This window comes from Cololabis saira, chromosome 13 (assembly GCF_033807715.1).
Source record: "Cololabis saira isolate AMF1-May2022 chromosome 13, fColSai1.1, whole genome shotgun sequence".
NCBI lineage: Eukaryota > Metazoa > Chordata > Actinopteri > Beloniformes > Belonidae > Cololabis > Cololabis saira.
The window spans coordinates 29,682,607-29,697,124 of NC_084599.1; the positions used below are offsets into that span (position 1 = coordinate 29,682,607).

A 14,518-nucleotide genomic window follows, 5' to 3' on the forward strand; every position below is an offset into this window, starting at 1 on the left:
AAACAGAAATGTGATGTCTCGGATCTTAAAAGAACAGCCGAGGGAGGGAAATCAAAACGACAGAACACAACACATGAGGCCCAGGCCACCTCCAAATGCGGTCTCATTGATTGGTTCTCTCCTCCTTAAATCCTTTCAGGCTGCATTTACACCTGTACTAGAGGCTGTCCACTCATGATGGGATCACTCAGGATTTAAATACCAGATATAAGCAGCACCTAAAAATAACTCTTCAAATTAACACTTCAGCGTCAGCAATTCATGGTCAAAGTTGTATACACTTTGACACAAGTCAGCTGTTGATTTCACAACTTGAGATCTGACAAATATAATACTTTATTTGAGAAAAAGCACTTCTTTCAAACATGCGCTGCATGCGCTTTTTTTTGGAGAAATGGCAAGGACTTTATCTATGCATCCAGCTGGTATTCAACTTGAATAGGGGCAAACATGTGAGGAGGGCAGGGATTTTTTTTGTTTTACTTGATATGCTGGAGAGAGAAATCTACTTCTTGGATCTTCCTCCTCTACCGGAGGCTGTACTCCTTCACACCATAACATTTCCAGCTGTGAAAACTCGTCTCACATGAACACCCACCTGCTTTTTGGAGCATGTGTTGAAGGGCAGCCGTGGACAATCACACGTGTTTTAGCCATCAAACACAAAGAAAGACGATGTGGATAGAAAAAGAGAGAGCCGTGTATGGAAACTGGTTTCACACGTGTGTTGATTTTTGCCTGACTGGTATAGGCACAAACCAAATGGATTTCTTGCCCCTGCATGTTTGCTTGTTGGCAGGCAGGAGCTGCTGGAGGATGTTTTCTTCACCGCATACATCACACAAACCAGCAGCCACATAAATGGGACAACGTCCCCATTCTAGCAACAATGAAGAGAAATATCTAGTACAGCCATCACTTAAGTAAGGTTGGGTATAATTAGGGTTTTATCGATAAAGATATGATATTAATGATAATTATTAGTATCAATATTTATCAATACTATATATAATTTATATAAAAACTAATACTTTCACAAATCTTTTGTTGTGTATTTGCCTTTGCATCAGGACAAAAAAACCAATCAGCTACACTACTTAAGTGCAGCATAGTGTCCTTATGTTATAATATACTTTTTAAACTTATTTACATAATTCGTATACTGTTAGTTCCCGTGTTTCTAATGCACTGACCTCAGATCTGCAGTGTGTGATGGTGACTATAATTTTCACGTCTCAGTTCATATGAAAACAGCTGAGCAGATGTGCCCCAATGCCAATGGAACCGTGCATTACAAGCAGGGACTCCTGATGGTTAATAATATCAATGACGGGTGTAAGAGCCATTTGTGTTACTGTATCAAATGTGTTTATCTTGTGTTTTATCCCACTTTTCTGCCCACTAGGGGGAGTAGTGATACCATTAATTGGGTCTATTTAATCATGGCGCAATCACACAGAGGTGGTATGGGCAGAAATATGTGCCACTAGAAACTGAATTTGAATAATTTATATTTGAATTTGAATTGCTCAACTTGAATAATTGCATTAACAAACTGAATCTGAATCACATAATTTGAATTTGTATTGTTTCATTTGAATCATTGCATTGAAAAACTGAATCTACATTCAGTTCTCACAATTCAAATTCAGTTCTTGTAATTCAATTTCAATTTGACTGTGCCAGACATCTGGGTCTTCCAGAGGAAGAGCAATCGAGTGCAGATACAAAGAACTCCTTTTCACGTAGCCTACTATAACCTCTATTTTCTTTCAACGATCTAAACGACCAATGGGAGCTAGATATTTCGAAACCTATTGTACTTTCTCCATTCTGTGTAAAAAGTGTAGATTTATATCTTGCCGTTTTGTAGAAAAATTTCAAATTCAAATATAAATTATTCAAATTCAGTTTCTAGTGGCACATATTTCTGCCCATACACATCTCTCTTCAGGATTTCAATGACTACAGGCATACTCATTTTCAAACACTTTCTGTGCAAATGTGGTAAACAAACATTTAAAGTATATGTATTACACTGGATTGCCTTGTTCATGTATGTGTGTTTGTATATTTGAAATATTGAAATATTTCTGACATTGCATTCTTACCAAACATAGCCGACATTTTTATGTAAGCAAATAAATTCCAGACATTGACCAGAAGAACTTTCCATACACAAACACACACATGTATGTATGTATGTATGTATGTATGTATGTATGTATGTATGTATGTATGTATGTATGTATGTATGTATGTATGTATGTATGTATGTATGTATGTATGTATGTATGTATGTATGTATGTATATATATATATATATATATATATATATATATATATATATATATATATATATATATATATATATATACAGTCTCTGCAACAGCACCTGAAGCAAAAAGAGTCGATTGTCCCTTGTTATAAACTCAAATGTTTGAAGTACAAGCTTTGATCCACTTTTGTACAGTAAAAGTGTTTGAAGTTTTAACACATTTACCCTTTTTTTATATAGTTAAAGTGTGTAAAAATTACAATGCAAGTATGGGTGTAACCAAGGTAATCAAAGAAAAATGAGTTCCTCATATATTTATTTATTTATTCATTTATTTTTTTAATTTTGTCTTTTTATTTTGAATTGAAATATAATTTTGATAACCGAAAGTTGTATTTGAGCCGCATTCATTCATCCGTCGTAAAGCCTGAAATACGAGCGCACACGAAATTTAGGAGCAGCAGATTTGACCACGCAAGTATGAATGACGGCTGGCCTGACCGCAGTCAGATACCACAGGTAACTTCAACTATTTCACTCACATTCAAGAATGTCACATTGCGACATAGTTAGCTGAGGTCCTGGGGGAAAAAAGCTACACACCTTAGAGTTTGTGAGACTTGAATACACTAAGTTTATTTTACACGTTGCACATCTTTTTTAAGCTTACAATGATGTGTAAGGTAAGAATACGTTGCAAAGCTTTAAATAGCTCCAAAACTGCGCCTCCCCATGAACACTGCGGTTGTGATGAAGCATTCGCATCATTTGTTTACTTGTCGCAACATTTTATTTTATTTTTGCCACAAAACATCTGTACTGCAACAAGGTCTGAGGTGACTTTTCAAGGACTCCCCAAGCTGTACCAACCTGGATACAAATGAAGTTCTTAACCATAACAGACATGAGTGTACAAAAACAGCGCCTTTCACAATAAAATAGGGAACTAACTGCCATAACTACTAACAGATTATGTTACAAAATCCAATTCTCAGCTGTTTAAAGTAATATTGTTTTTCTTTCATTCACAGCCTTACTAATATGAAATCACCCCCGTGTGAACTCTTTATACTGTATTTATTTATATGTTGCAGGCCTGAAATGCAAAGAATTGATTTATATCAATCAATGAAATGAAAATTATGACAAAAGATGACCAAAAAGAGAAAAGGAAACTATAAACAGGAGTCTATTCACACAGTCACAAACTCAAGAATTATTTAAATCAGCAGCTTTTCCACCATGACAAGTAACCCTTTGTTATTATTCTCATACCATCATGTACATTTGATTTTTTTTTTTCTTACATAAAATACAGCTTCTGTCTAATACAATTCTTCATCCATCAAAGGCCATATTTAGCCAAACTTTACCCAACATGACTCTTGTTTCTTTCTGCATAGTCAGCAGTGGAGGTGGAAAGTAGTTAGCAAAATACACAACTCTCACAATCATTGGTCAATAGAACTAATTCCACACAATAGCAACAAATGAACTTTGTTTACGAGCACTGCAGAAAAATCCAACTCGTATAATTCTGTAATCAAGCTTTGACTTAGAAAAATGCTGGTATTGTAAAGTATTTACATAGTCCTTAAGAAGCTTGGCTCTCAGACCCTCCTGCTGTTTTTACATAAAAACAGATCTGTGTTACAAATCTGTGTCAGAAGTTCCTCGGAATGAGTTTGTGCAACGTGAGTAATATTCAAGCCACATAAACAACCCTTGATCAAAAGCAGCAGACCAAGTTACATGAGTTATTGAGAAATAAAGTTAAATTCTACATTGCTCAATAGTGACATTTTGTTTAAATAGTTTCCAAAGGTCAGTGCTATGCATTGTTTCCTAACTTTTTTTATCAGGTGTTTGCTTCTCGAATGATCTGTCCTTTTTTTGGTTCTAGTTGTTATTTTGAATGTAATGACCATACTATTGAATAAAAGTTTGAAATGAAAAACTGCTTTGCTTCATTTATCCCTTCAAATCAGGAGAGCCTGAGCTGCCTTGTTGTAAAGCAATCTGTTAAGTAATGTTTGTTCAATTGATTCCTACAAATGATTATCAGACAATGCAAATAAAACTTTACGGGAATACCAGCCCCTACCACAAAAAGACAACAAAATAATTTGAACGTGCATTAAATTAGTTCAGGAAAAAAATATATAAATAGGTCATATTATTGTTTCTTTCCTTTTTTTGTCTGGTTGAGGTTTAATTGTACCATATGAGGTACTTTGTGTGGTCACTTCTTTATTTACATCTGTGAGCCCAGGATCGGTTGCTGAACAAACTTGTGTAATCGTTGCACAATCTCCCTCTGTTTTTTTTTCTTCTTTTTTTTCCTGTGAAATCCACAGCTCCTTCTGTGTATAATAGTGCGTCAGTCGTTCACCTCCTCTTCTGTTTGGTGCTTTAGTGTAATGAAGATAAAATGCAAATGGGAACTAAAACCTGCGTTCTGCTCTTGTGGATACAGACACTAAGCTTCGTGAAATGTCAGAGTGAGTCAGAGTCATCATATCTATCCTAATGGAGCACGTTCTCTTAAACGTATTGCTTTATTTGTGTGTTTATTACATAGAAACACAAAGTAATGTGCATTCATTTGTTTCATTTCTGTGTTTTGCTGTCCCACAGAATGCACTGTTCAACAGTTTAAAGAAAGTAGTGACTATGATTTAAAGTTTGACACAACTGTTCTGGAACCTGAATATACTAATGGGAAACAAGTGAGAGTGCCCTGCATTTCTGGCTACACTGGCTTTTTCAAGCTGACCTGTGTTGGACCACACTGGAGGACTACAGGCTCAAAATGCCAAGGCAAGTTAACATCTTCAATTTCTTTACAATACAAAAGTCTCCCATTTCTTTAGATGTAACCACTGCAGTATTTTAAATCTGTTTGTTTATAAATGATACTTAATCACCACTGTGGATTAAATGAAGCACCTGACACTATCATTAAATGTATGTTCACAGTTTTAAACTGGCTTATAATTGCACAAATCCTCTCTCATCTGTTAATTTTCAGCAAAATCATGCGGTCATCCTGGCGATGCCCAGTTTGCTGATTTTCATCTAGAAAGCGGAGATGATTTTGTCTTTGGGTCGAAAGTTGTGTACACCTGCCAAAATGGGTATGTGAGCGAGTTTTTGTTTCACCACATACTTCATGTACAAACCCAAATCATAAAAATGGTAGTTTGTTAAAGAATATACAAATGTTATAGATAATTTGCCATTGATGTTTTTAGATTAAACCACAAGACTTTCCTTGGATGAAGAACTCCGGTTCAGCATAAATGCAAGGCTTTCTTTTTTAAACACCCCTTGGGGCTTTGCACTCACGTTAGGTTATCAACAAATCCTACCCACGTCTCACAATCCTGCATCAGCCTGTTAACTTCAGTCCACGCCTGTGTTGAAGTGTAGTAGTGTAGTCATGGAGGTGGGTTATCAAGGGGGCCAGCTCCACACCCGACCCCGTATCAGAAAAAATGTAAAAAGGGCAGGTGATTAGGAATGCTAATTTTGAGTAATAAAACATGGGGAATCCCAAAATGTAAAAGAAGCTATTGACCGTTTTTTTGCAGGCTATATGAATATACAGTTTCTATGTATTTTTCTTCTTGTCACACTGCATTCAAATGTTTTGGAAAGTTTATTACTCATATAGTCCGCTTCTCCTGTGTTATGTGCCCCCCTTTTTTTTTTCAAGTAGAAATGGTCTAGGTCAGGGGTCGGCAACCCAAAATGTTGAAAGAGCCATATTGGACCAAAAACACAAAAAAACAAATATGACTGGAGCCGCAAAGAAAAGTCTTGTATAAGCCTTAGAATTAAGACAAACACATGCTGCATGTATCTATATTAGTTATAACTGGGAGAAGATTTTTTTTTTCATTATGCACTTTGAGAAAAAAGTCGAAATGTTGAGAAAAAAGTCAAAATGTCGAGATTAATGTTGAAGTACAATTTCCAGAAAAAAGTTGAAATGTCGAGAAAAGAGTTGAAATGTAGAGAAAAAATTTGAAATGTTGAGAAAAAGTCAAAATTTCGAGAAAAAAGTCAAAATGTCGAGATTAATGTTGAAGTACAATCTCGGGAAAAAAGTCGAAATGTCGAGAAAAAAGTTGAAATGTCGAAAAAAGTCAAAATTTCGAGAAAAAAGTAGAAATGTGGAGATTAAAAAGGAAAGGAAAAAGGAAGAAAACAAGAGAAAAAAAGGAAAAAGGAAGAAAAAAAGAGAAAAAGACGAAAAAGAGAAAAAAGAGAAGGAAAGGAAAACAAAAGAAATAAAAGGTCAATCATTTTTGAAAAAGCTCCAGGGAGCCACTAGGGCGGCGCTAAAGAGCCGCATGCGGCTCTAGAGCCGCGGGTTGCCGACCCCTGATCTAGGTGCTTCTGGGTTAACACAGCCACCGCAGAAATTATACCATTCTTTGCCAAGACCACTGAAACAACCCCCTGTATTTATGCAACGTTAATTTGCATGGTTCTTTTCATCCGTTAGCACATTTCTAGAAAAAAAAAACTTGAATACTAATTCTTTTGACTGCAATGCATGCTTCAGTTGTAGTGGTCTACTCGGGCGGCTCGGAGCCTAGAGCTCTCGACACCGCCTTTGGTCAGGGTTGGCATCAGACTTGTTTTCTGTATAGTAAAGCTTTAGATGTCATCTGAGAAGGCCGATTTGTATGTCAGCGCTGGAAAACATTTTCGTAATGTTTTGTCCATATGATTATATCGGCTGTTGAGGAAAGACAGCTTTTAGCACGGTGCCAATGAAGGGATCTCAGATATTTGTGAGTTCATAAATGAGCTCTGTATTATGGTGCAACAAGATCACATTTACACTATTTTTTACCGGCATGGTATCACAATATGTGTGCAGACAAGGTAAAAAAAAAAAAAGAAGACATTTACACTATGAAACTCCTCTAGTTTCACTGAATGAAGTAATGATTATATGAACCATAGAAGGAGAAATATACCTTTAATATCCTTCTTTAAAGAATTTTTCTTTTTAAACAAACTAAAGAGCCGAGGCCTATTTTGTTCCTCATAAACTCAATCTTTCATGTAATCCAATTTGCAACTTTGTTTCTAATTTCAGCTTTCAAATGGTCAGTCGGACAAACTACCGTCGTTGCATGGCAGAAGGCTGGGATGGCAATGTTCCCGTGTGTGAAGGTATGAGTTAAATCAAGCCACTAACTCTCAACTACCACACAGAGAGAGGGAAATGTAACGCGGTACCGTTTTCATCATTGAGTAAAAGTGTTATCTCCTGGCATACATCTCAACATTTTGGTCATCAGGGTTCTTTTTCAATATTTGTGTTCACAGCCCAAAGATGTCCGCTCATTCACCCGAGCAATAAAGTCCAGGTGATCGGGGATCATGAAGAAGCATCCTTTGGCAACGTAATTCGATTTTCTTGCAAGTCCAGCAATCAAATCTTAGATGGAGCAAATGAGATTTATTGCAATGAAAATGGAGAGTGGAGTGGCGAAGTTCCAGATTGCAGAGGTACAGAATGTTGTCAATGATGCAAGCATGCAACAGTGACATTTGGAGATTTCTTTATACAAAGCTCAACCCTGTAACTATGTAAAACCTCAACCAAACATTTATTGCAACCATAAAACACCTTAAAAAATGTAAACGGTCAAACTCTTGAAAACTTTTTGTTCAGAGTAAATGATCCACCCTCACATTTGTTTCCCTGATCTAAACAAAGAGTTCCCAAATATGAAGATACGAACATGAAAAACATTTAGAAAAGGTTCAAACCCAATGAAAACTATAATTGTATATAATTTACCGGTAATACAATGCTTTGAAAACGAAAACTTTAATTCCCTCCTTGGAGTATTTAATCTCATTCAGTTTTCATTTCTTTTTCTACTATTTTGTTTCTTCACGACCTGTAATATTAAGTGACGTGTTTCAGGACTTTACAGATTTTACTTTGAAAACTCTAAATTTGATCCAACATTCAAAACTCACATTGTGCCTGAGGCCCCAGAGTGTGCAACACCAAATTACAAAGAATATGATAAATAACAAGCAGGCTTCCAAAGAGATCAGGGGCAGAGTTCAAAAGTACAGATGGGTGGGGTTAGGTTTAAAAAAATAAATAATAATTTCCTCATACAGTTAAAAAGGGAAAGAATCAGAAATGTAAGGTTTCAAAGATAATCATGTAGGATATGTAAAGTTCCCAGCAGAGGTTTAAATGTATGAATGTAATTTACTACAGAAATATGTTTTTGGGAAAAAATGCCCATGCCTAGAACTCAAAGAATATTAACACAAATAATAAATAATTGAATCAATGCAGACATGCTCTGATGTCACCAAAAGGCACCTGATACTCCCCCAAAATACTTTGAGAAGCTACTCTGGTTAGTTGAGGCTAAAAGTGAACTTTTACATCATTAAGAAAAACTCCATGTGGCATAAGCTCATTACCCCAAAAACAACATCCTCAAATATGGTGAAATATTGTCCTGTCAGCATCATGATAAAGCATTCTTTTTTAAAGCAGTCTTTTTAAAGCCTAGACCTCAATACACTTTAGAAAAAGCGGATATGATTGTAAAATTAAAAAATACACGACATACAGATTGCTGTACACGTCTGGAACCTGTCCAACTTTAAGGAAACGGAGTACGGTAGTTATGGACTTATGGAGACATATCCAAAGAGTTGTTTTTTTTTTCAGAATTAAAATATTTTTCACTTTTAAACTTGCTGGCATCTACTTTTAATCAATTTGTTATTTAGAGGTAATTTAAATCCAGGTTTTAATGCAAAAATTACCACAAGGTGTCATAAAATGTGTTGCTTTGTTGTTTCACTTGAAAGAGACTCAGTCCAACTGCTCTCATTCATAATTACTATCTCCACATTATTTTCACTGACTGAATGCAAACAGTATAGTGTAACAGAGTGATTGGTGGTTTTCTTGTAGCAATATTCATTCTCGTGTTTGATTTCTACAGATATTACATGTGACACCCCTGTGATTGAACACGGGAGTGTTCGTGATGCCCCTCGTGAGTACAAAGAAAATGAAATCCTGAATTTTGATTGCGGCAATGATTATAAACGCACAGATGAAAGATTTCCAACATGCATAAAAGTAGGAGGAAAAGCGACTTGGAGCCCTACACCTGGATGTAAACGTAAGTAGGGCCAGATTCATTTTAATTATTGTTTTTTTTTTATCATCACAAGTAAAATTGGATCTTACTCGTACAGTTTTACTTTTTACAGAAAACTAACAAACAGTGTTTTTTTCCCTCCAATAAATGTAGTTAAAACATGTGAACTGGAATTGCAGACAGGGAGAGGAACAACATATATTCCATCCAACACAAATGTGTTTTTACCTGGGAGCACGTTACAAGTGAAATGTGGGCGGAAGCACTGGATTGTGGACAGCCAAACAACCACAGCAGATGTTACCTGCAAAAGTAATGGAGAGTGGAGTATCAGGCCAGTATGCAAAGGTATAAAAGTACATGAAGACTTCCAAAGCCTATTTCTGCAACTATTGTTCGATGGTTGATGATGGTTAATGAATGCTCTTTGATGAGCAGCTTTTTTATATTAATAACAAGTATCTCTCTCATTCTAGAGGTTATATGCAGCGACCCACAAGACAATGCTGTGGATCGGTTTTCTGTCTACTGGGGAGGAAGAAAATTAGATCAAACTGCTGAATATTCATGTAGAGCAGGCTTTGAACCAAGAGGCACCACTACAGCCACCTGCACCAGAGCTGGATGGAGACCAGATCCACTCTGTAAAAGTACTGTAAATTTGATGTTCTTTTATAAATATCTTCTGATTTCTTAAAATGCGAACGAACCATATTCTATCCTTATCTTTTAACATTTCAAGAGCTCTTAACATTTTAATAAGTACATTAGAGATTTGCTCTTGTAAATGTATAATTCCTTTATAATATAGACAGAATCAGAATCAGAGAGATGTTTAATCAATATTATAATTTTTTTATTACGATTGCTAGTCAATGTAGTATAAGAAATAGTCGTGAGGAATATCAGAAAGATATCCAGCATTGTTTTAGTAAATGACAAATCAGGATGCAGCTCTGTCCGTCAGTGAAGAAACAAAACAATCAAAAGAATAGAATTATAAATGAACCATAACAACAACAAATAATGTTTCTTGAGAATACTGCAATGCAACACTTTTGTGAAATTTTCTGATTAGTTTCTCATACACTTGGGAAAAATATTTTTTACAACTTCTCATAAAATGATTTTAAATGAAAAGAAGAATTAAGAAAAAGCAACTTTGTGGGCAACAATCTGAATGTTTTAATCTTATATCCCACTGTATTTATTATCGATGTAAATACTTTTTTTGGTTAAATTGCTGATAAAAACTAATCCCATCTATGAAGGCGATGCACAAAAAAAACTGGAAGCAATTTTTATCCTTGGCAATGATCTTACTTTATTTTAATTTTAAATGTATATTTTTCTTTTTTTTGCAGGAACATGGTGCTCAAAACCTGACCTTGAAAATGCACGCATTACAGGAACGTGGAATAACAGGAACGTGTACAGCAGCGGTGACTCTCTCGGCTACACATGCATCAACGGTGATGACAGAACCTTTACTCTCACTTGTAATGAAGGTTCCTGGACTGGGCTTGAGAGCTGTTCAGGTGAGAACGTTGAAAAATAACAGGTACACTTGAAAAGTCAGTAACTGTTCAGCTGTGATGTGTTTGGAAGAGGCACCATTTGAAAGAGCTCATGTCTGTTAACATGCTGCACAAGTATCTAGAGAGATTTAAAACTGAAATTAAAACAACTTTATTGTGGTAATTGATCGCTATGGATATGGATAAATATGACATAATAAGGAATGTTTCATCTCTGGGTTGTGAAAAAGGATGTCCAGTCCTGTCCATTTTGTTCTTCATTTTCTGGAGCGTTCATGTTTGCATGACTAAATGGTCCAGAACAGTTCCCTGAACAGAGCCAACCTTTTAGCGATCCAGAGGACAACGTGACAGGTACAAGTAGCTGAAATTAGTTTTATATGGAGGGTGGCCCGACTCTCCCTCAGGACTTTTAACTATCTGCCTCGAGTGAGTGTGTTTTGTTAAGCATGAACCGCTACAGAAATTAAAGGGTTAGTTAAAGGGTTCAACATTGGAAGAAACATCATGACATGAAGCTGTTACGGATGTGTCTATGAGAAAAAACAAACCTGTTCTTAAAATGTTCCAAAATTGAACCAGCTGTTGTTCTCTCTGATGTAAGTCGCTTTGGATAAAAGCGTCTGCTAAATGACAGTAATAGTAGTAGTAGCTGAACAAGCATGTGTGATATTGAGTATTATGACTAGCCGGTGTTTTATGTACCAGATAAACTACAACACAAAACCTTTTTGCTGTGAGGCAGCAGTGCTAAGCACCCAAGTCAACATCCTGCCACTCAGTGAACTTTCACAAATAAGACTAAGCAATTAGCATGAATGTGTGCAGAAAACAGAATTGCATCACACAAAAAAGTCTGTATTTGCTTAAAAAATATTTCAGTTTGAGTTGCATGAATTTTTGACTGATGCTATGTGGGTTTAATTTATCTGTCTTGCATTTTTTCAACAGCTGTCAAACCTTGTATAAAACCTGTCATTGAAAATGGATTTGCTATTGGACCAGTCGACGACGTAGCCTCCTACTCCTGTCACGAAGGCTTTAAGCTTTTTACCAAAGCCTGGTGGGGTGTGGCCAGATGTAATAAGGGCAGCTGGCCTGAACTAACACAATGTATTGGTAATTTATCTTTATTCTTTTTTGAATTTGATTATTAAAATATTATTTAAATCAGCCACATAACTTGCATAATGACTTTTTTTTTTGGTCTTATAAGTTCTGGCCGATGATCTTGAGCCCATTACACATTGATGTTAATTTTGAACAAAGAAATGTTATCTGTGGCTAATATTTTTTTTAACAATAAACTAACTTTTTAACTTTATAATTCAACCTTATAGAAAACAGTCAGTGTGGAGAAGCCCCGGAGATTCTTAAGGGGAAGACAACACTTAACAACAACGGATATCCCCAGAGTTTAAGGATTGAATGTGATGAGGGATATCATACTCAGACTTCTGATCTAACTTGTGTCCAAGGAGAATGGGATTTAAAACCCAATCATATTTGCATCGGTGAGTCATGTGAATTGTTTATGATACATTTAAGTACATTATAAGTATATATATATATATATATATATATATATATATATATATATATATATATATATATATATATATATATATATATATATACACACACACACACACATAATTACTTAAAATTATACATGTTTTTATGTCTTGCAGCTGTTGCAGATCTCTGCGAAGCACCACCTAAAGTTGAAAATGCAATTGTTACAACTCCGTATCAGATGAAATACTTGTCTGGTTCTACAGTAACTTATCAGTGCCGTGACACATTTGTCATGGAGGGTAAAGAGACGATTAGATGCAGAGATGGGGAATGGGAGAAGACCAACATTATCTGTAATGGTATGCACATAAAGAAAAGCTCCACAAAGTTTCATTTCAAAGAATCATTTGTTTTAAAGTTCTTTAATTCAACTAAACTGTATTATAATTATAGTTTACATAATAAAAGTTAGTAGCATTATTTAATGTTTATTGTTCCAATCAATGCCTTGAGGTGTTCTACAATGTGATATTCAGTTTAGTTCAGCTATTTGTGTATCACCCGCTCTCAGCAAAAGCAATCAGGACTTTTTCCCAAAAAATACATTCCAATTTAGTGTATTTCAATTTCAGTCAGGTAATGGCATTTATATATCAACTGAGTATAAACTGTTCTAATATAATGTGATCTACTTCATAGCCATTTCATGGAAACCCTGCTTGTCATGTATTTTCAGCTCAATGCGAAAGACTACAAGATGAAAAGCTGAGAGTAGAGAATTTGCCAATGGATAAGGAGTTGTATAAAAATGGGGAAGTCATTGAGTATGTGTGTAATGCACATGATGCAGGTGATAGAAATACTGCAACATGTGTTGACGGCCAGTGGACTAAAACAGTAGAATGTCCAGGTAAGGCATGCTGCAGAGATAAAATGGAACAATTATTTTTCCTCTCTCTCTATACTCTGAATACAAATATTTACTGTTTGGGACAGTTAACTTGTCACTGATCCCAATGTCCATTAATTGTCTACAATAGCAGTAAATTGATGAACACTTGCTGTTTTAGTACATTTGTAAACATGTTTTAATTATTTTCAGGCATCCCTTGCACAGTTGGTGAAATGGATCCAGGTCTCAGTATAGAAGAATCACCAGTAAACGGAAAAGTGAAAGCTGGAGAAAAGTTACTGTTTCAGTGCAGTGATCCGTATGTTCTGCAAGGTTCCCAAGAAATTGAATGTTTAGATACTGGAGAGTGGAGCTCCCCCTTTCCAACCTGCTCTGGTATGTTCACTCTCATATTGGCAAAATGTTCACTAAATTGAATAAATTAACCATTTCATGTGTATATGATCTATAACAACTTGAAGACTAAAAAGTCATGTGGCAACTGTTAAGAGATCAAATCAGATGATTCAACTGGATCGCCTTTATCGGATCTGGTTTGTTCTCTCCAGTTTCACAGTGAATGACCTATGTAACAAAGAAAATCCGTCACATTTCAGGGTAAGCAAGATCCAATTGCAGGGGGACGAGGTGGCAGTAGTTGCAAAAATTATGTATTTAAAACAAAGCCCTGCATAGGCAAGAATTCAAAACTCAAAAGGATAGAAGACAGACTAACCACAAAGGAAACAGAAACAGTACTGTGACATGTTTCAGGAGGACGACCAAGAGAAGACACAGACAAGACCATGTCAGGAACAGGGACCAGATCAGAGTTAGGGTCAGGAATGGAAACAGAGGCCCAGGTCAGTGGCAAGAACTGAAATCCTGCTAGACCCTGGGCTGAGGTCTGGTCAGGGCCCGGGACCACCTCGAGACCACAGACAAGCTGGCGGGCACCCACAGACAGGCTTTACAGGAAGACAGACACGAGGACAACAACATCTCTGTGCCTGAACACTCTTCACAAGTTCCCACATATGGAGTAATCCTCCGGAAGTGTTGGAGTCCTCCTGGTACGAGTGACCTCCCACAAAACACTGGAAGCCACCATGACTGGCTG

General features: G+C 36.1%; 1 protein-coding gene across 1 annotated transcript in view; it reads left to right on the forward strand.

The window, feature by feature from the left end:
- Positions 1–4,644: 4,644 nt before the first annotated feature.
- The window catches only part of LOC133458564 (complement factor H-like), a 12,455-nt gene continuing 2,581 nt past the window's right edge, over positions 4,645–14,518 (forward strand). The window contains exons 1-14 of the mRNA XM_061738597.1: positions 4,645–4,779; positions 4,916–5,098; positions 5,310–5,415; positions 7,395–7,471; positions 7,628–7,810; positions 9,289–9,471; positions 9,604–9,798; positions 9,927–10,100; positions 10,815–10,988; positions 11,940–12,107; positions 12,329–12,502; positions 12,680–12,865; positions 13,243–13,416; positions 13,609–13,794. Of these exons, the coding sequence (XP_061594581.1) occupies positions 4,710–4,779; positions 4,916–5,098; positions 5,310–5,415; positions 7,395–7,471; positions 7,628–7,810; positions 9,289–9,471; positions 9,604–9,798; positions 9,927–10,100; positions 10,815–10,988; positions 11,940–12,107; positions 12,329–12,502; positions 12,680–12,865; positions 13,243–13,416; positions 13,609–13,794 (2,233 nt within the window). The 5' untranslated portion in view covers positions 4,645–4,709. The remainder of the gene's footprint in view (positions 4,780–4,915; positions 5,099–5,309; positions 5,416–7,394; positions 7,472–7,627; positions 7,811–9,288; positions 9,472–9,603; positions 9,799–9,926; positions 10,101–10,814; positions 10,989–11,939; positions 12,108–12,328; positions 12,503–12,679; positions 12,866–13,242; positions 13,417–13,608; positions 13,795–14,518) is intronic.